Genomic DNA, 23260 nt, shown 5'->3' on the forward strand with positions numbered 1-23260 from the left:
AAAATCACAAGTATGAAACACGTAATTAAGATTAGTTTCATTTTGAAACTGTTGACAACTTGAAGCATATTCCCAATTAATCTAGCAATTCTTATTTTTTTCTCCTTTATTTAGTCATGTGTTATTCAGTTTCCAATCATGTTTTGTCCTAAGGCGGATCAGCTCAAAAGGCAATCTGGCTGAATTTAATAGTTTTAATACTTTTAGGTAAGCTGATAGAGAGACCTTTTTAGTCAAGGTTGTAAAACACAATATTCTAATCCTCCTCCTCTCTGTAAGCCAAAGAACAAAAATATGTTTTAAGCAGTTTTTTTAAAGAAGAGAAGGGAAGGGGCCATTTTTTCTTCTTTAGGGAGTTCCAGAGGTGTGTGTGTGTGTGGGGGGGGGGGGATCATGGAGAAAGCTCCCTCTCTTGTTCCCACCAACTGTGCTTGAGACGGGAGTGGGACTGAGAACAGGGCCTCCTCTGCAGCCTGCAGTGCCTGGGCCAGTTTATATATGGAGATCAAATAGTCGGGGCCCTAACTGTTTAGGGCTTTATAGGTAATAACCAGCACCTTGTATTAAGCTTGGAAGCAGACTGGTAGCCAGTGAAGCTGCCACAACATGGGGGTGGTTTTCTCCATGTAGGGCACTCCAGTTAGTAATCTGGCCACCGACCTCTGAACCAGCTGAATTTTCCGAACTATCTTCAAAGGCAGTCCCACATAGAGAGTGTTGCAGTCTAATGGGATATAACAAAGGCGTGGACTACTGTGGCCAGATCTGGCATCTCAAGGTATGGGTGCAGCTGGCGCACAAGTTTTAATTATGCGAAGGTGCTTGTAGCCTCTGTCGACACCTGGGCCTTCAGGGTCAGCTATAAGTCCAGGGTTACCCCAAGCTGTGAACCTGTGTCTTCAGGGTGAATGTAACCCCATCCAGCACAGGTTGTAATCCTATACCCTGATATGCCTTCTGACTGACTAGGAGTACCTCTGTCTTGTCTGGATTTAATTTCAACTTGTTAGCTCTCATCCAGTCTATTACTGATGACAAGCACCGATTAAGGACCAGGACGGCATCCTTGGCTTTGGGTGAAAAGGAGTAATAGAGTTGGGTGTCATCAGTATAAATTTGACACCAAACTCCAAAACTCTGGATGATCTCTCCCAGCTGTTTCATGTAAATGTTGAACAGCATGAGAGACAGAACTGAACCCTGAGGGACTCCACAGGCCACCGGCCAGGGAGTCAAACAGGTGTTCCCCAGCGCCACCATCTGGGTCCAACCCTCCAGGAAGGACCAGAGGCTCCGCAAAACAGTGCTTCCTAGCCCCAACCCAGAGAGATGGCTCAGAAGGATACCATGGTCGATGGTATCGAACACTGTTGAGAGGTCCAGGAGAACCAGTAGGGACACACTCCCCGCTATCTAGTTCTCTTCGTAAATCATCCACTAAGACGGCCAATGCCGTCTCAGTTCTGTAGCTGGGCCTGACACCAGATTGAAATGGATCCAGATAATAGGATAAGCAAGATTAAACTGTTGTGCAGACCTGCCATAAAGCTAGCCAGCTAGTGGACCTATTTTAAGTATATGGTCTCTAAACAAAAACTATGCACTTTTCTTAAGGTAAAGTTTTATTTGAAACTATTTCGGAATATACCCATTTACAAGTCTAGAAATTGATTTCAGTAAGGCTTAGTTTTCTGGATTGTGCCTAGTTCTGAGGAGAAAGCTAGATATTTCTATTTTATGACACTCACCGTTGAATAAATTGATGATGTACTCGATACCAATGAAAGAGAGGAGCCATGCACTAAAGGAAACATAAAAGTAACAATTACTCGCCTGACTGTGTAAGTGTAGCTTCTCAGTATGTATGCTTCTAGGAATTTTAATATTTTAAAATCAGTCTATTTTTTAAAAAATGCATCACCAGTCATGAACATATTTACTCAAAACAAATCTTGCAGAAGTACCAAGAAGTAAGCTGAAATAAATGGGAGCATTATACAAAACATACCCAAAAATGGTCTCAAATAAAGCTTTTAAAAAATTGTTTGTCTGCCAGTTATGTCTGAAACATTGCAAAGTCATGATAGCGCATGAAAAATGCAACAGAAGATGACGAGAAGCAGACAAAGTAAAGGTTAAACTGACCAGTCCAGTTTCACCATATGGTTGGCCTGAAGCATAAACAGCAAAAGGGAGTTAAAAGACTTCATAAATAAAGGAGACCGAATATTTTGATGTGAATAATATAGACAAAAACTCAATTAAGATTTCAGATAGCAAAGTAAGAGGGAAAAAACATTGATTATATTTTAACAATTCCACAATGAGAAGGATGGGAACCCAGTGCCCCTCCAGATCCTTTCCAAACAATAAAGAAAGTTTCCCTATGAAGCAAGAAGACATGGGATGTCCTTCTTAAATATCCTGTATTTGTATCTGAATTGCTAAGAGGCAAAGGGAATATCCTAGTTTCTTTCACACACATAGAGAGCAAGGTTTGTGGTGGACTCCAGGATATGGCAATGTAATAGACTGCTGCCATTGCTGTGAAATTCACAGTAATTTGTCTCAGAACAGTCATGTCAAAGCTAGCTTTCTGCCATGCTTGCTTGCTTGTTTATAAAGCACAATTACAAATAACCAGGCTTTTTTCAAGCATACTAAGAATACAGAGTTTGTCAAACATTTATTTGAATAAATAATCTAATTTTTCTTGCAGTTTGTTCCTTTTTAATGTTAGTAACACATTTCTTTGTCTGTGACCACAGTAAACAATATAAATGTCATAAACAGTGATTCTTTCCTCTAAAAACACTAAAATCACATTAAAATTAGATAAAATAAGAATGTGTGAAATTTCTAGAACAAATTAATATTCCACCCAAAATTCATTGTAGTACTAAAAAAGGTAAGAAGTTTTAAAATGACACCCCAACATTATTAAATAATTAATTTCATACAGAAATTGAGCATGAAGCAGTTACTTAATATTCACCTTTTCCAAGAAAGGCCAGTTGATAATATGTTTGTTTTTTTTTGGGGGGGGGGGAATCCCTGAATTACCAGGTATTTTGGTATCCCTTACTGTTGGCCATGCTGAATGGGATTATATAATATTGTGCTTCATGGGCCCAATTAAATAGTATCATCAAATTTACTCTTTCAGTCACAAATATATGTATATGTACAGAAAAATACTAATTTATTGACTCTATAATTTTGAGAAATGGGCAAAAAAGGAAAATTAAATTGAATTTTTAATTATTTTTATAGTTCAATATGAACTCCAAAGAGCTAATCTAAGCGTTTAGTTTTATTCCATCATACTAAAATCTCTTGATTATTTTACTTTGCTTAATGAGGTTCACAGCAATTTTATGGCCTGTTATATGTGTTACTGAAATAGATGCCTTTCTTATCACCGTGGGTAATAAACACAGTTCTTAACCTAAAGGAAGAAGATCTCAATTTAAAACAGGAAATTATTTTTTCAATATTAATTTTCAAGGCACTGTTGTGGGTTCAAAGAAAAGATATCAAAATCTGCCATCCCATTGGCGACACTCAATTCCACTCTCTGCAAAAAAAAAAGTTGCCTTCGAAAATCAGACACATGTACACATACTCTACATTTGATTGATATTATGAGGGGAAAAACCTACACTTTGGAAACGAAAATATATATTTCGCTCAAATTAGGGAATTGCTCTCTGGAACTTATAGAAGCAGTAAATCAAGCAAAGAAAAAGACTGTGAAACATTGAGAGTATTGTATCATTAACATTTAGTGATGATTGAAGAGAGAAGTAATTAGCAGTGGTGGGTGGTTGTTTCTATATCAATTGAGCTACCCATGGTGCTGGAACACTGAACATAGATTTTGGCACCTGGACAGTTCCTTCAAGAATGGATTAAAAATTGACTAGATTCACCATCCTCTAATATTGAAGCAACCAACTGCCACTGACACAGGCAATTCTCTGTCTGTCTGTCTGTCTGTCTGTCTGTCTGTCTGTCTGTCTGTCTGTCTGTCTATCTATCTATCTATCTATCTATCTATCTATCTATCTATCTATCTATCTATCTATGGTGCCTACATTATGACTGAAGGATGCAAGCAGGTCTTTACCCACTGAGGGAGTGATATTATGTATTGCTGTAGTCAGGAACAAGAACATATTTCAGTGGGAAACATTAATTAACACTAGATGTTGGTTAGCACTTCAAAAAAATTTAATTATTTTTTCCATGCCTAATTTCAACTATTTCAACAATATCATACTTAATATAACCTTTGAAAAAGATTTCCACTTACCCTCTTCAAAGCCATCCCGGAATGACCCAGAACGGCTCATTGTCCTGCTCTTTTCATCCAGTGACATTGAGCTGTTCCGGAACCGGGAATCACTGTAAGGATCATAAGGGCCATCTGCATTAGAGAGACTGTGCGTCCGGAGCATGGTTGGATTTGACAAGCTCATCTGGGCTGCTGTGGTGGGGCTTGCTAGAATGCAAGGCAGACACAGAGCATTCACAAATCTACGAAAATACCATTGGTACTATATCAACATATGCTCATAGCAATCTGCAAATTCTATTTAAACAAGAATTGGATCAATTCAGTGACTGTACAAGTTAAGACAAAAATATAATTTCAGTACATACACAGAACTCTAGGGAAAACTACTAAATATTGGCCTAGAAAACTGCATGCTGGCTTTCTACTGTTGATCTCATTTCCACAAATTTGCCCAACCCTTTTCTTTTTAGGGTTCACCTAATTTATTTATTGACATTTTCTAAGAGAAGAAAATGTCAGCAGAAATCCATCACAATTTTTTTTCCAGCATGGGTAAATAAAATATCCAAAAGGGTAAATACATTGAACCCTATTGTTTGTCATAAGAGTGGCACATCCTCACTTCTGTAGGTCCCCAAACACCCTTAAAAACTCCTCAGGGCATTTTAGGGTGCAGAGGGGATATGCAAGAGGAAAAACCTTCATTAATTCTGACAAACACAATTAAGTGTCCAACTGGATTTTAACTTTGAGATGTAGCCTACAGTTCAGGCAGGAGAGTGGTATTGTACAGTGCCCAAAAATCTAGACTGTGGACTGTTAAGCCATGAGGTTTTGTGTGTGTGTGAGTGTGTGTGTGTGTGTGTGTGTGTGTGTGTGTGTGTGTGTCAGGAGCAACTTGAGAAACTGCAAGTCGCTTCTGGTGTGAGATAATTGGCTGTCAGCAAGGATGTTGTCCAGGGGACGCCCGGATGTTTTGATGTTTTTATCATCCTTGTGGGAGATTTCTCTCATGTCCCCGCATGGAGCTGGAGCTGATAGAGGGAGCTCATCCGTGCTCTCCCCGGGTTGGATTCGAACCTGGCAGCCTTCAGAGGTCAGCAACCCAACCTTCAAGTCACAAGGCTTTAACCCACTACGCCACCAGGGGCTCCTAGATCCTAACCATGAGGTAGGATCTCATGCAGATGGACAAATTAAAAATTATGGAACACCTTTGATCTTCTAACTATGGTATTCTTATACATCATTTCCCTTGTGATTTTTTTGCCTAATTTACCTTAAACACCTGAAGAGTGACAATGCATTCTATTCTGAGCAATGAAAGCTAAAATACTACAATACACTGATAGAATGTAAAGCTCCATCAAATGTAACTAAGTCTCCTGCCCCATTCCTATGCACTAGACCAGTTGTTCTCAACTTGTAGGTCCCCAGATGTTTTGGCTTTCAACTCCCAGAAATCCTAACTGGCTGGGATTTCTGAGAGTTGTAGGTCAAAATACCTTGAGAACCACTGAACTAGACCTACCTGCCCAAGGGTACCCTTCTGCGATGAGGAAGATGGAGTGGCCATGTTAGCCAGCTGTGTTCATACAGCTGGTTACAGGAAGACATTATCATCCTCCTAGATCTCTGTCCTCCTCCGGACATTCTTTTTTTTTTTTTTTTGTGATGAGAAAGAATTCACAGTATAGTTGTTATATTTTAAGGCAAGCATGTGTTGCTTCATGTGTTGCTGTTGTTTCTATATTTATATTTTGCTGTCATCCTATAACTGGGACTCAAAAAACATGGGACGTTACTCACCAAGTTGGGAAAAGTTAAATCTGGTCCCAGAAGGTGATGTAATGCTAGAGCCAGAAGAAAATGGGGAATTGACAACTGTATCTTGAAGTCCTCCAGCAGAGTGTGAACGGAGCCATTCTTTTGCTTCTTCTTGATTACGAAGTTGAGATGATGGAGTATACCTGCACAAACAAATATAGCCTTAGTATTGCTTGGGAAAAATTTCACTTGACCATAATTCGAAGGTATATACATATGGACAAGAAAAAGAAAGCAGACCTGAAATTAGTCCCCTGCCTGTCAAAACACTTTATTTTAACTGTGGATTGTGCCAATGCAAGTTAAATAAAGTCTTAATGACCTGATCTTACATCTGTATGAACTTGTCTCATTCTGAGAATACATGGTTAAATTCAGACTCACAGTAGTGCCACTGGAGTTAATAGTTCTTAACTTTGATTTCTGTGACTAAATGTGACTGAATCTGAATCTAGCCCATTAATTACAAATAGGAGTGCTCTGAATTTCCAATTTAATGAAAAATTTGATTTTACAAATGTTATTGCATGACTGAGAATTTATTATCCATAATACTGAAAAATTATATTGTTCACCATTGTTATCTGGTATGCATGAGACAAAATGCCAAATATAGCCCTGGTAAGATGGATTATATTTTTGTCTTAATTTGTACAGTCACTGAATTGCCTTTAAGGGGACTCCTCCCTGCCCCTCTCTTTCAGTCTGCCTATAAACTGAAATTTGGGACTAAGCTTAAAATTTGCCTTTAAGGTGACTTAGACAGGGACAGCATCATTGGACTCCTCCCTGCCCCTCTCTTTGAGTCTGCCTACACACTGAAACTTGGAACTAAGCTCAGAAGGTCATTGTCGTATTGTGAATCTCTACCATGTAATACATTTGGTGACCTAATGCTGAGCATGAGTATAACCCTAATCTTTCTCAAAGGATGTCTGTGAACATACTATGGGGATGGAGGCGGGAGAGGGTGAGAGAAACAACCAGACACACTATTAGGAGCTCCCTGCAGAGAACACCTGGGTGAATGTAACAAATAAAGAAGCATTAAAACAACCGAGGTCTTGTATTTACAAGGCAGAGCTAGACTCTACTTTGCAACAACAAAGGTCATCAATAACAAAGGTCAGGATCTGATTAGAATTGATCTACTGATGGAATTTGGTTTTTTTTTCCAGAATAATCAGGAGAAGTCAATCTCCCTGAAAACCTTCCCTATGTTTGGATAGCCTTTCAAGGGATGATATAGTGGGCTACGGGGGAAGTTACATTAGCGGCCAGCTCTTAGAATCGTGTTGGTTTTAGACCAAAATAAAAAATGCAGCAAAAGCTTATTTAGGTTGCATGTATGGATCTTCTGTAAGTGGGGTTGTGGATATAAATGAAAACCAGTACTAGAATGATCGAGGGGAAAAAATGGAACAGGAAGCATCGCCTTTTTCCTCTCACCAGGCAAAACCAAGCTAGTTTTAAAGTTATTCATGTGTATAGATCACTGAGGGCTGGAGCCATAAAAAGGCACATGAACTGTTAGTGTAATGTAAGAAAGAGCAGAGTGTGAAATACCTACCTCTTTGGCATTCACATTTCATGCTTAAAAGATGGTATTTGTTATTTGTTGGAGACATTTGATAGGCACAGAGAATGATTCAGATTCATTATCTAATTCGCCCCCATCCCTTCCCGATTTGCAAAATGCTTTTACCATCCAGCTCAGTGAGACATTCAAAGCTGCTGCAAAGAACAATGTGTTTATAGCACAGAATAAATTGCAGCTATAATTTAAAGCCATCAGCTCAGTTAGAAAGCAGCACAATCCAGCCTGAAGTTGAACTGTTGTTAAGTGAGCCAGATGCTTTCTGTGGAATTAGTTTAGTGCTTTTCAATTTGCAGCACTCGTGTTAATAAATCTAGTGGAATCGTAGGTCTTTATAAAAAAAAAGAAACACACTCTTCTCAGTGTAATTTCTCTTGATGTCAAATTGCCTGCATTGCATGATGCATTACAAAAGCAAACATTTATGGTACGTCTGATTGGTCTGATTGTTTTTCTTAAATGCACAATTACAGATTCAAGTACTGCATAGCAAAATTTGCACTTCTAATAAGCTCTACATTTCTCTTGATCTGCATTTCAAAAGTTACACTGTAAGAATAGCATCATCAGGTTAACTACTTCAATAATAAAAGCTGCAAATTATTGCTTGCAAATCAAGCCCAAATGATGGGTTCGTGAGATGCTTTTGGAAGAGCCAGCCAGCTACAGATGCAATCCTTGCTCAAGCTGAGAAGCCATCAGATGAAAAGAAGCATGTAGAGGGATAAGAGAGTAATGACCTGCTTCAAAGAGGCTGAGAAGGAAAAATTGAGAAAGATATTGCAGCCACACACTGCAAAAGCTGACCATTGCCACCACCAGCATTACAAAAGGCACACAAAGCAAAGCTCCAAAAACCGCATGGAAGATTGCTTATGCTGTATAGGAAACACCAATACCTGAGTCCTTTCTTAGGCAAAGTGTTCCTATCAAGATGTGGGTCGCTGTAGAAAAGTTAAAAGAAAAGAACTTCAGAGAAGAATAAAGGGAATAAAGATCAGCTTGAAAGGGAGAATAATTTACCATTAAACAGCTACATCATGGTACCAGAGAAGATAGCCAACACCCCTGCCAAGCCAGCATGCAAAAACTTTCTAACAACATATGGACTGTGTCATACAGAACATGCACAAAGAACCATGCTAAATGAAGTCACTCCCAGGGATGGATCCAAAAACCACTTCACTGGTTGAAAGCACGATTCCTTTATCTGTCTTTTAATGTTCTATAAAGTCTGGGATCTTTCTCCACCACAACTATATCAACTCTTTCTTAATGAAGTGTGCATGGTTCAAAGAAGAGAGCATTAAAATAAGAGCATAGCAGCCATCACCAATGATATTGCTTTCAGAAACATTTCACCTAACTTTGACAGAAATGCGAATAGGTTTCCATTTTCAAATGTACATAATTTGCAAACTTTATCAACAAATATTTTGAAAGCCAAAAAACACGTGAATTTCAAACTATGAAGATACTTTTCAGGAAAGCAGGGAAGGAATTTAGGCATTTAGGCAAAGTGTGGTTCAGATCACATAGGATCATATAGTACAACCTCTATGTCAATGGGACTGGCGTCCATGTTTTCATTTATCCATTTCTGACAAAATACGGCCTCTCGGGGCATTTTCCAAGTCTACCAGCATGGCTCCATAGTATCCTCAGGCCTGATGTTCTTCATTTCAATAAGATTTTCTGTTATCCACAGGTTTGTGTATCTCTGAGAAGTCTGGGAATGTATCTCTCATGCATATGGGGATAGTACTGTACTCCAGAAGAAAAGAATGGCTGATTGACCATAAATTATCAAAAGTGTTTATCTATGTACTAGTTGTAACTGCCCAAGACACAAATGCTTTCAATGTGCAATGAGGTGTGATTGATTGATGCAGGTTGGTAACCTTGCTATATATTAGGTGACATAAAAGACAGCTGCAACAAATTATCTTACATAATGCTACTATAAAAGAAGAATCTTGAATATAATATTGTAATTAAACTTAAAATTTAGCTAATTAGATTTCTCTGTAACACACCTAATAACCTAAGTATTAGCCACAATGGTGACAGTGCAAGAAAGAAATGTAACCACATTAATTCTAACATTATGATCTGTTACCACATGTCAGATAAACAAAGCACAGACAACAGCAATAGCGCTTTTAACACATGGCCATGTGCAGCTAAATCTGCTCCCTGGCATTCATGTTTACATGGTAGCAGACACACATATATGAAGACACAGATATAAATATAAAGAAGCCCCCGAAGATCACCCACTCAAGCCAAACAGAGCTGAGCAACTTATATTTCAGCCACACTTGGAAGATATGGCACAGGGGAATCAAGACAAAAGGTGAGTGGGCTTGAAACGTGGGAGAAAGCAGCATGCCACCAAAGTGCTGAAATGCTAGTGAGAGTTTAAATGAATAGGTAAGTGAAGTAGAACTTTGAAATGATTGTCAATGTTTTATTGTAGTGGGGGAAAAGGCCCATGCTTCCCAGCTCTATGGTGTGCCATTCCCCAGAGCAATCAAGGGTATAGCACCATTAAACAGACTCTCACTGGCATGTCTTCTGACATTTTACACATCCCAGTGAAACACATACACATTTTTGCACTGAGCACAGTCTTGCACAATACACTTTGGTTTCTAAAGTGTCTCAGTGAAACCTCTTGGCCTTTGGGCATTCTATTGCCCTGAGACAGCATTACCTGTCCTGTCTTCTGGGTAAAGTATTTCTGCAGAATTTGGGACTAGCAGCAGGGGAAGAGAGAGGGCTAGAAGAATAAAGTGCAACAAGACAGAAAAACAAAACAAAACAACAACAAAAAGAGAGAGGAACATTAGCACAAAAGGAAGAAAGGGAAAGAGTTGTTTTTAAAAAGTATCACAAGTATAAAACAATTGTTTGTTTGTTTTTTGAAGAAGGATTGAAGGTCTGTTTGTAATTTCTTATTCACACTGGAAGTGGATGCATGTGCTGAACAGGCAGGCCATCAATTTCCATGAAAATATACCCTGGGACATGGATGCAGAACAAGTGGATATCCTGTCATTCCATCTTAGATGGATAATTGTATCACACAGATTTGGTGTCCACAGCATCTCCCATCAACTTGTAGGTTTCATATCACATTAGTATCATTCCAACAGCAACACAATGAGATGTAGTGTGAATACTAGGACCCCTCTTGTGATTATACAACGAAAATGCAATAGAAATGGGTCTATGAAAGATCTGAATCTTTAACCAATTTATCTGGAGAATGGATATGGAGAGTAGAGAACCACTGAGCGCATTTAAGTGGAAAAGATTAGGTCAACAAACCTAGTCATAGTCCTAGTGTGGGCAGGCAACATACCACTCTCAGCTTCCAGACAAAACTCAAATCACAGTTTTTGCTAATACATAGAAATAAAATGAAATTGTTCAGCAAGCCACAGCTGAAACAACATGCTCATTCTAGACTCAGTACTATTTTGCTGAAAATGAAAAGACTGAACTGTGTGTGACAGCTGCACTTCCCAGATCTTTTGTCTTCTTTTAGCAGTTGGTGTCTGTGTTTCAACTTTTCTTGTTCACCAGCACGCAATGGGATTAATAAGTCATTCCTATTACTATGGTTCACTTTTGTCATGAAAACAGATGTAAGTAAATATAAGTATGCACATAAATCACAGGTAGGCAAAATGTGGTCTGTGGGCGATATATTGCTGATGAATAGTTCTTTAAGTAGCCCTGAGGTATCCAGAATCTTCATTTAATATTTAATGAGATTTTAAAATGAACGTATTATTTAAGATGTTAATTTTAATTAATCTCAGTTAAGTTTCAATCCGTTTAAAATGTAGCTAATATTTATGCATTTGAAAAAAATCTTTTAAAATGTGTGGCCATTCGGTTTTTGGCTAACTTGAAAAGTGGCTCCTGACTTTTAACGCAGTCATAAATTAATGAAGAACAAAACTTTCCGTGTGTATGTGTCTTTGAGTTACCCGTTGAGTTATGGTGACCCCAAGAATTTCAGAGTATTTTCTTAGTCAAAAAATCCTCCTATTTCCATTGAAATACAATCTACAGCATGTAGTATTTATTGGTGGTTTCCCATCCAAGCACCCTTCTTGCCTTCCTCTGAGATTACCCAGTGGGTTCCCATGGCCAAGAGGGGATTCAAATCATGCTCTCCAGAGTCATAGTCTAACACTCAAACCACTAAACGATTCTGGCCCTCTTAAGAAGTGAACCTACACAGTCCATTAATTTATGTGATGGTTTTTTCTTCGCAAACCCTGGATTCCTTCTAAAAAAAATACTAGAGATTTGAGTCTAATGTGAAAACTGTGGGTGATTTGATGAATTGCTAATATTGGGAACAGAGATATATGGTCTCCTAAAGAAAAAAATATTACAGACATCACTATTTAGCATTTTTCTGAAATGAGGATAGGTGTAAACACTTAAATCTCAAACTGAGCAACAACAGTTATTTCAGACTTATCCAGGCTTATATCTGCTACTCAAAACAACATTCAATCTGAGTAAGATTCGTTTGTCCAAGCAAGCACTTCAGCAATTGGTTGTAGAAACCATATACCAATATGTCTAGGTACTACACATACATAAAAATACATATTCTGAAAAATGTTCTCACCTTTCAGACAATGTTGTCTTAACGCTGTTGGTTCTAACAAAAGGTGTCAATGAATCATCTTTTGCAGCTGCAATCAAACCAGTGGAAGAGTTGTGACTCAGCCCACCTCCACTGCTGAGAGAGATATCAATGGATTCACAACTGGTGTGCAGACTGCTGACAGATTGGTATCCAATCCCTTCTTTGCTAACAGCAGAAGAACTACTGGGATTAGTCCCCCAGGTTAAACTGTTGGAAGGAACTGAATGAGCTGAACTTGGACTAGATGCTAATGGAGACTGGTTAATGTCTGCATTTTTACTATAGAGAGGACTACTACCACCGCTGCTCAGAATGCCACTACCAGAAGGAGAATCTGGGTTCCCCTGTTGGCTCATGGTCGCATGTGGATTGGAGATAACCACAGAATTTTTCATGCTTTCAGCTGTTGTGATGGGAGCTTGTTTATTAGGCTTGCCACCAAAAAGTCTGAGAGGAGAAAAGAAAACAAAGTCAGGAAACATATATAAAGCTTCAAATGACATTTCATTTTAAAAAAAACCCCACTGCATTTTTAAAAAGTTATGTTGTTTAATTTTTCAACATAATGTATAATTTTTCAAGGCATGTAATGTTTAATTTGACTCATTTTTCAGAAGAGGTGATGATCAAGAGTGATAATGTAAATATAGATTTCTCTTGAAAAAAGCTTTTCGAAGAACAGAATCCAAGCATTAACGTGCAAAGGCCCGAACTCAAACACTTTTTGGCTGCCTCACTCTGTTGCACTGTACAAATGAAAAAGCTGTACCTACCTACGCAAAGTGGGGGAGGCCACATCTGGGTACTTGACTCCTTGCTGGTGAGCTATCTGGGAAGCACTAGAAGGCGTTTGAGATGCTGGGTTCATTTTAACAGAATTACAGGAGATGACACTTTCATTGTCTGACGAGATCCCTTTCTCTTTGTCTGTTTGGTTGATTAATCCTGGCAGAGAGCTCCCAAGAGCAATTTTAGTTGGTTCTCTCATTTTAGGAACAGGCAAGCCTGCAGACTTGCTGCTTATGTTGGAGTCTATGCTGCTGGTACTAGATCTATTGCCAGCTCCACTTCTGCTGCTGGATTTGCTGGGTCTGGGTAAACTCCGATACTGAAGATTGGTTCGGGTACTAATTGCTAAGTAACCATCATCCTGATTCTGTGAGCCATCAACACTAGTCTTTCGACCAGTGGACCTGCCCAGGAGTCCAGATGATTTAGGGATTTTCCCCAATGTGGCAGATCTACTGGTGATTGTTGCCCCACTAGCTGTTATCATGGTCATGCCTACAGTTGAACCACTCTGTTTCTTAAATCCAAATGCATTTGTATTAGCAACAGCTGTCCTAGAGTTGTTGGTAGAAGGTTTTTTTGATTCGTCACCACTGCTACGTCCAGCATCTGACGGGGAACGTTTAATGTGTCCAGATTTGGGAGAAATTCTACCCTTTTCGGATACCTTGGCATCATCCGTTTTCCCTTAAAAAACAGAGAACAGGTTCCAATAACAAATATTATGCACAAGGGCCAGAGATATATAGATAGGCATAGATATAGATACCATAAACATAAAAACCACAAGAGTGTAGAAACAATTTGATCTTTGTTAATTAAATGCAAGTCTAGGATAGAAAGCACTAATATGCCAAGATATCTGGGATATAAACACTTAATTATAAATATGTTTTAATAAGTGTATTTTAAAGAATGTTTTTAGGTGGGCGTGTGTTTTAGCAATGTTGTAACCCACCTCAAGCTGTGAGGAGAGGCGGGCAAGAAATAAAAATTATTATTGCTGATTTGTACTCAAAAACAAGGCCAAACAATTACTGTAAGTTGCTTTCCACTGAGGGAGAAACAAGTATTCTTCTACATTTTTGTCACATATTCGGCTTTTTTGGTGGTGGTTCCGCGGCTGTGGAACTCCTTGCCAAGGGAGATTAGGGAAGTCCCCTCACTCATGTCTTTTAGGAAGCAGCTGAAGACCTGGATGTGGGACCAAGCTTTTGGCCCATCCTAAGATACAGTTGATATAATCTGATGTATTCGTTGGATTAATGTGAAGTTGAATACAGACTGGCTTTGACTTTTGGCCCAATGCTACTGGCCCTGTTGTAACAGTCACACAGTGTGTTACTGTTTTAATGGGGTATGATATTGGTTTTTAAGTGTGTTTTTACTATATTTTGTATTATATGTGGCTTTAATCTTGCCATTATGTAAGACCGCTCTGGGTCCCCCCGGGGGAGAAGAGCAATATACAAATTAATTAAATAAATAAATATTCAAAGTGCTGCAGAGGAAGTATTCTGCAGAGAAGTACACATTTTAATCCAAAAAAATTGTTTCCCCAAGGTACAAACATTCCACTCACAAATGACTCACAGTTAAGAACAGGAGTTAAGGCAACAGGAAGTGAGAGGAATCTACCCCCAGGAAGGGAAAGTCACTCCTGAAAGAGTTGTCATGGGAAAAGGTGTCTCAACTGAAGTTTTCTCTCCAATCCTTGTTTCCACAACAAGTCAATTTTTTCAAAATCCAATTATCACAGGGAGAGAAGGTGAGGTGAAATCTTCTGAACAGGGGCACAGCAGCAAAACAAATAACAGAGGGATGTTAACAATTCCTTTGCTATCCAGGATAGGTTCTGTAGGTTTGTTCGTAAGATGAATTTGTATGTCCGTTGGAACAGGTACATTTTTAAGTGCAGCTCCAGCCAATACAAATTCAACCAATGAACAAACCTACAGAACCTATCTTGTTCGCAACTTGTGATTGCCTGTATAGAGAAAACGTTTCTTGTGTTTGAAAGGGTTTTTTTACAGAGAAAATTCACACAATCTTTGCATAATTTCTCTGCAACACTTTGGGACAGTAAAACTTTGAGGAAAACAGTGCAAAAGTCTTGCTACTCTAATATTCTTCTAATTAAACAAACAAACATCTGAACTGCCGGGAAATTTAATTTTCAATCTGGAAACAAAAACCGTCAATATTCCTTCCATTCCTATAATAGAACAATTTTGAGATCTATGATCTTTAAGTTGAGGAAAGGTAGGTCTAAACCAAGAAAGGAACAGGCAGCAGATTAGTGGCATTTCAATCAATAGAATGGAGAAGAAAAGGTAAACAATCTTAATTGCTGAATTTGTTTTTTTTAAGTGGTCACAAGATACACTCAGAAAGTTATGCATAAAATATAATGTTTTTGTATTTGTACAGTGCCCATAGTTACCCCATGTTAACTGTATGGAAAGGGGAGATGGGTTTCTAGAACACATACTGTTTTAATATGATCTCAAAACCAAGTAAACTTCTTGCCACTTTTGGTTTCTTTGTGAACATTTTGGCAATTGTGTGGCCCATGGGGGCCCTCAGGGAAACAAACATTCTCCTAGAACATGTTACAGTTTGCTGGTATTTTGAAAGGGAGGTCTGTTCTGCACATGTACAGGCATTCTGGCAACGGGAGAAGTTAATTTCATTTTGTTTTGTTCTGGATTGTTCTAATCCCAACAACCGGATCGGTCAAAGAGCAATCTACTGATGAACAATACTGCTGCCTGATTAGATGGGACGAGACAAGGGACTGCTGTGTTTAGGGAGACTTCCTTCCTCCAGCCAGAACAGCAAGCCTCCTGAGGGTAGGCTAAAGGGTACTTGTGCATTGGAGCTTCTCTGTCTACAATGAATTTGCAGAACAACATGGTGCTGAAAAAAGTTCCAGGAGCAAATTAGTTTTGGCAGCAAGATCAGATCCTTACAGTGCCCTAAATCCTATTGTTAGCCCTTACTTAGTAGGCCCAGTGAATCAACTGGATTTAACTACATGTTAACTCATTATTCATCAGCTGACTGAATGGGACTCTAGTCTACTCAGGACTAACAAACAGGTTACTAGTTTGTGTTTGTTGGTGCATCTGCAACTTTTAGAGAATTTCTAATCAAGTTGTTTTTTTTATGTTTTTAAGAAAACAAAACAGTTTTTAAGAAACCCCAAGTTTTGAACTAGAAAGCTAATCAATTAAATAAATATACCAAGAAATACACATACCCAAGAAAGATAAGAGTTCTACCATTAGCACAATCAGCAATACAAGAGGCATAATTCAACACTATCATACAAAGGATATTGAGCCAGCATCTCTGCTGGCAGGAAATCTTCAATTTGGCAAAGCAGACACAGGAAAAGAGACTGATTATACTGTTCTCCATCAAAGACAAGCATAGATCAACATGCACTTGAAATCCTGGCAGTTCAGAGGCATTTTTTCTCCTGACAGCACTAATTCTTGGCCTGTATTGCTCCCCTCTTGGCTGTACATTCCTCACCTGTTCCAGGTGTCTTCAGAGTTCCTGAAGTGGCTGCTGTTTTTGTCCTTGGCGAGGTAATGCCAACCTGAGCTGACATGCCTCGTCTCCAGGAACCCGTCTGCGAAATAACTGTGTTCTTCCTCCCAGAAGTACTTTTATCCGATTCATCAGACACATCAGATGGATTTCTTCTCCATTTTGATCCAGGCTCCATTTTTACACCACTGTCTGAGCCTCCATCGGATTTTTTGATTTCATCACCAGACCACAAAGAATTCCGCTCCACTTGGGAATGCTTTTCAGCATCAGTCTGAGTGGGAAAGCAGAAAAACATAAGACTGAACTGCAATCTTCTTCCTCCTCTAGGATTCAAAATCTAGCCCTTAAGGAAACCTTTACTCTGCAGCCTCTCTGGCTCTCTCTCTGTGTCCTTTCTGATGCAAAATTTATATTAATAACCAAACCCTAATCAAATGATTGTAACATGAAATTCACATATTTTTTAAAAATGGAAGAACATACTAGAAGAACAACAGCTTATAAAATCAAAGACATAAAGAAGTATTTACAAAGCTCATAAATGAAAAATTATCTTGATGCCCTGTCATCCCAGCATTCCTAACAGGATCTCGCACTGCAAGGCATAAACTAACTTCGAATGTGAGTTGCGAGCTTTTCCTTTGTTCTGCCTCCCTATCTCTTTGCTGGCAATTTGATCTGTGAAGCATGAAGAGGCAGCTTTTTGCAAGACTGAAAGATAAATGGGTCCTTTCTGTTTCTGCCTCACACTAACTTTGTCATCAACTTGGGTGAGAAAATTTCAGACAGTGGCATGTTTTACAACCCCTGCTGACTAAATTTACATTTGTGATTACCCAGAATTGCTTTTGAAAATCTACACATACAAAAGTGTAGGTATTCATCAATTTAATTCGCCAATTATTATTTTTCTATTCACACTAAACAAATGCCACTGTTTAGGCAGTGATAATGCTCTACATACACATACACACACACCCCACAGTGACCAAGGAGAAGAACCATTTGTTGGAGTGTATGTTCATATCTGTACTCTTTGTTCGACTTTCTCTGTCTTTACTATCGTTCTGAATGATTTGCAATTCAAATCCTACACTAGAGATCTGAAAAGCTGTAGACCTGCTGCTACCCACACGGGAACCTAAAAACACAGATTCAAGGGGAATCTGCATCTTTGTGTATTGTGCTTTCTTACCCTTTTCCCCTGTTTGCTTTATTTCCTGTCTTGTTTATTTTTTTTAAAAAAAGCAATGTTTTAAATAATTGAATCACCAGTTTTTTGCAATGATCATACAAGTAAAAATCAAAGTTGACTTGTTTTGCTGCTTTTTATCTGCTGCTGTGTGTTGGCTAAAGGCTACCATTGTAACAGCAGTGGCTAAATAACCCACAGTCCTTCAACCTATGGTTTGTTTATCATAACAACCTTCCCAGCAGGAATTAGCAAACCAGTATAATAACACATGAATAGTTTTGGGAGCCAAACAAGCCAGAGTGCGAGGTACTGTCATTCTGCTAGTATGCTTGCCTTGAATGATGATGATAATGATGACAACTACTTTAATCTTTATATTTAATGTTTCCCCAAACACTGGCACTCAAAAATTATAAAACATTAATGCCAGAACAGATTTAAATGTAAAAAAATCAGTAACATTTATAAAAGTAAAAAATCATTAATTAATTAAAATAGAGCATACAAAATCAACAAAACAATTCTAGAAGGGTGTGAAGATGTTCCTGTTCAAGAAAGCATTTAATTATCTGGTTTTAATGTTCACACGGTTTTAATTATGTTTGCCGTTTCAAATATTTATTTTTAATGGGTTGTTTTAACTATTGTATTGTATATTTTTATTCTGTTATGCTCAGAGAAAGGCGGGATACAAAATCTCTCAGATAAATAAATTAATACATTCATCATTACAAGCTCATTGCACCAATTCTGAAAATCCTTCCTGAAGAGGAACTTTCAAGCCTTAGGAGCATCCACTCAGTGGGTCCTCTCTCTGGAACCCACCAAATGCGCCTGGGAAAATGGGAGGCTGAGAAAAAGGTCTCCTCCTTAGACCATAGAATCTAAGCTTATATTGGAAGATATAGGCCTTCAAACAGACATGACACAATCTACATAGTGCTTTACAGATCTTAACTAACACTCTGAACTGTCCACAGAAATAGAATGGTAACCAGTGCCTTGTTGCAACCAGTGAGTTAAATGCTCCCTGTAATAATTGAAAGTTCTTCAGGAATATAGGCCTATAATGACAACCAAACAGTCAAAATATATTTCCAGTACAGAGAGAACAGAGAGAACATTTCCTGTTTCAACCCATATTTGAAGTGGGATGATGAGAAAGACAACACTTCTAGGAACTATGTTGCACCTCTACAGAAAAGCACCCCATACACTTTATGGTATTATTTCAGTCTTCCAAATGCAAAACAGGATCAGTACAAATAGCTTATTTCAATCCACTACTAATGAATAAGAAGTGTTTCAACACATCAGCCATATATCATCAGGTTCATAGCTTGGTGCTAGCAATTTCAAATAGACATGAAATCTCAGACGCATAACCAGAGGCAAAAACTTTTTATGTAGCCACAACTATGCACTTCATGGCAAGGGAACAAAGAGTAACACGTTTCATGCATCAGAGTGTTTTGAGGCAATTTAACACTTCATTATATCAAAAAGTTCTATTAAAATAGTTTTAGGCTCTAGTGAAAAGGTGCATTGGGGAGGAGCACAGAAATATTTACAAAAAAGCAATGGATAGAAAATGTGCCCTTCTATTTGGGAAAATATCAGAATATTGGAATTCCCAAAACAGTTTTAGATTTAGGAGATGTGGAAGAAAAAAGAAGAGCATGAAAGAGAGAATAAATGCTATTGTAATAGAAAACCAAATTAAGAAAAATTACTGAACACTTCCGAATTGCATACTGACTCTGAGCCAACATTTTCCTTCCATATTTAGTTTGTTGGCTACATCTACTGAAAATCTGATGAATGCCACCTACAGACATAATATAATTTTCTTGTGAAAAGGTGCCAAAAAAAGGATGGCCTGTAATAACACGCAGTTTTGGGAAATTATAATACACTTCATTAAGTAGCATATGTTTACATTTCCTCTGAGAGTGTTATAATCGTCAAGCTTTTATGTGAACTTAATTAAAATTCTGTTGCTAAATGAATAATGCATTATTTATGCCTTACTAGCGTTAAACTAAAAAGAAGTATGTGCTAAATATACATGATATATCCCCCTTTTAAATTTTAGCAACTAGTGCAGAATCCATTTGAATATCCCAATGAATCCCACTGCTTTTGCCAAACTGGCAACCACACTTTCGCTTTCTGCAATTCTTCACACAGCCTAGAAACCTGCTCCAGAGGGTTTCCCAGCTACCCTGTTTCCCTGAAAATAAAACATCCCTGGAAAATAAGACCTAGTAGAGGTTTTGCTGAATTGCTAAATATAAGGCCTCCCCTGAAAGTAAGACCTAGCAAAGTTTTTGTTTGGAAGCATGCCCGCCAAACAGAACACCAGAGCATGCGGGATTGGTAAATGTACATACCATAGAGTGTTGTACATGGAAATAATGGTAATAACAAGAAATTCTTGATAGGATTCATAGTTTGTCTGGTTATGCTGGTTTATGATGACAACTACTGTACAGTATATAATGTTCATTTTTTGTTCAACAATAAATGTGAATTTTTCTTCATGGAAAACTAAGACATCCCCTGAAAATAAGACCTAGCGCATCTTTGGGAGCAAAAATTAATATAAGACACTGTCTTATTTTCGGGGAAACACGGTACCCAGAACAAATGGAGGGCTGCAGGAAGGAGTCATACTTTCGATGGAAAGAGGAATCCACTTAAAATACTCAACTAGATCCTGGCCCTAATTGTTACCATTCTGTGGAAGTTAAAAAGTCACAACTCCACAGCACAACTGTCCAACTTTACAAATGTTTAGAGCCAGGATAACTGGCTCTGTCCATGGCCTTTATAGTGAATAGATTAGAACAGCATATACAATAGAGTCTTGCTTATCCAAGCTCTGCTTATCCAAGGTTCTGTATTATCCAACACAGTTTGCCTTTTAGTAGTTAATGTTTTCGTAGTCAATTTTTCAATAAATTGTGAAATTTTGGTGCTAAATTCATAAATACAGTAATTATTACATAACGTTATCGTGTATTTGAACTGCTTTTTCTATCAATTTGTGATAAAGCATGATGTTTTGGTGCTTAATTTGTAAAATCATAACATAATTTGATATTTAATAGGCTTTTCCTTAATCCCTCCTTATTATCCAACATTTTCACTTATCAATTGTTCTGCCGGCCCGTTTATGTTGGATAAGTGAGACTCTACTGTATATGTATAAAACTGTGTTGTAGAGCCCTAATGAGATTGTTTTTTCTGAACATAAACAAGAGACCCTATGTATCTACATTGTTATCTGCTCTTCTGCATTGCCCTCATCTACTGCAGGTGGTCCTCCAATCATCTAGATAAGAACAGCCAGTTTACAGCTGTTAGGATTTCTGGGAGTTGAAGTCCAAAAACATCTGGGGACCCCAGGTTGAGAACCACTGATCTAGAGGCATTCAAAGACTCCTGGCAAAGGAAAATTGTGTTCCACCCAAATGGGTGATGCATTTAAGCATTTTCATACTATTGTTGGGCACATGGACATCGCTGGATACAAACTTTCACATATAGGACCTTTATAATATTCATAAAAGCCAGGGGTTGGGCTTCGAGCATGGACAGATAATTTCTGGTCCTGCTTCCTCTTCCGATATAGATTCAGCAGGGCAATAAACGCTAATCACTTTTCTATAACTGCACACTTTCAAGAGAATTCTATATATATTCCCTAATTGCACAATTCCAAAGGATTCCATCCCTTTAATTTAGGCCCCTAAAAAATTTGATAGCAACTAAAATCTTGAAATCAGAATAAACTGTGCAATCACAGGCACAAAGGAAACTATGTAAAACTGAGTTCAGATCACTAGTCCATCCTGCATAGTACTATCAGTTTTGAACAGCAGTGGCTCTCCAGTTCCTCAAGAAGAACTATTTCTTAGCCCAATGCAAAGATCTCTGTTATTCCCTGGCAATCTTCCATCACTGAGCCTGGTTAGAGAGCATGACTGATATGTTGAAAGAGAAGAATGTTTGCATGTTTGTTCACAGGTGACTTATTATCAAAATAAGCAACAAAAATAGAAGTAATTCATAAACAAATAAAATAGTGTATTTATAAAACAAAAAACATGTTAATCATCAAAATGTACCAGTACAGGCAGTTACTTATTCTGGTCTAGTTTTACGATTATCAACCTGTTACCTTGAGAATCAATCAGGAACTACCAGAATTGAGATCTCTTGCCATTATGCATTCGAATCATATATCTGATACACTGGTTTCCAAACTTATTTGGGGTACCACCCCCTTTCCAGAAAAAATATTACTCAGTGCCCCCTGGAAATTAATTTTTAAAAATTTTTAATAGCAATTTAACAGAAAGATATATGTATTAATGCATATGGCAAATGCACCTATGGCCATCACTGCCCCCCTGGATCGCTGCAGTGCCCACTAGGAGGCGGTAGCGCCCACTTTGGGAATCACTGATCTGATATGTTCAGCTCGGTGACTGCCTAGAAAGTGAGTTAAATATTTTGGCCTTGATATTGCAATAATTTGATTCTCCTTTGCAACAAGCAACAAAATGGACAGGGTTACATGTTTTTGAAGGCAACTGAATGCCTTTGGAACTTCAGGCAGTCCCCGAGTTACAAACATTCAACTCACAAATGACTCACAGTTAAGAACAAGAGTAAGACAACAAGAAGTGAGAGGAATCTGCCCCTCAGAAAGGAAATTCACTCCTGAAAGAGTTGTCATGGGGAAAAAGTGTCTCCACTGAAGCTTTATCACCAATCCTTGTTTCCACAACAAGCCAAAATTTTCAAAATCCAATTATCACAGGGACAGAAAGCGAGATAAAATCTTCAGAACAGGGGCACAGATAGCAAAGCAAACACCACAGGGGTGTTAACCCTTCCCGATGCTATCCAAAGCTCATACATGGCTGGGAGTAGACTTAAAAATGTACCTCTTCCAACTTACTGTAGAGTCTCGTTTATCCAACCTTCACTCATCCAACGTTCTGTATTATGCATTGCAGTCTGCCTCCTACCTTGATCCACAGCTGTTTCTCTAGGCAGCAATTCTGTCTTTCTTTGCAGTCAATTTTTTAGTAGTCAATGTTTTTGTAGTCAATGCTTTCAATACATTGTGATGTTTTGGTGGTAAATTCGTAAATACAATAATTACTAGATAACGTTACTGTATACTGAACTGCTTTTTCTGTAGATTTGTTGTAAAACATGATGTTTTGGTGCTTAATTTGTAAAATCATAATGTAATTTGACGTTTAATAGGCTTTTCCTTAATCCCTCCTTATTATC

The 23260-nt window shown here is 38.2% G+C and overlaps 1 protein-coding gene across 15 annotated transcripts in view; it reads right to left on the reverse strand.

The window, feature by feature from the left end:
- The window catches only part of nav2 (neuron navigator 2), a 691770-nt gene that overhangs the window by 40874 nt on the left and 627636 nt on the right, over positions 1-23260 (reverse strand). For 11 of the 15 annotated variants that reach the window (XM_062967809.1, XM_003214661.4, XM_008106124.3 and 8 more), the window contains 8 exons: positions 16732-17023; positions 13176-13878; positions 12382-12849; positions 10441-10506; positions 8624-8668; positions 6110-6270; positions 4316-4504; positions 1749-1801 (listed from right to left, as the gene is read on the reverse strand). In XM_062967809.1, coding sequence (XP_062823879.1) covers positions 1749-1801; positions 4316-4504; positions 6110-6270; positions 8624-8668; positions 10441-10506; positions 12382-12849; positions 13176-13878; positions 16732-17023 — 1977 coding nt within the window. The remainder of the gene's footprint in view (positions 1-1748; positions 1802-4315; positions 4505-6109; positions 6271-8623; positions 8669-10440; positions 10507-12381; positions 12850-13175; positions 13879-16731; positions 17024-23260) is intronic. The other 4 variants (XM_062967807.1, XM_062967804.1, XM_062967812.1 and 1 more) reach the window with 2 other exon arrangements.

This window comes from Anolis carolinensis, chromosome 1 (assembly GCF_035594765.1).
Source record: "Anolis carolinensis isolate JA03-04 chromosome 1, rAnoCar3.1.pri, whole genome shotgun sequence".
NCBI lineage: Eukaryota > Metazoa > Chordata > Lepidosauria > Squamata > Dactyloidae > Anolis > Anolis carolinensis.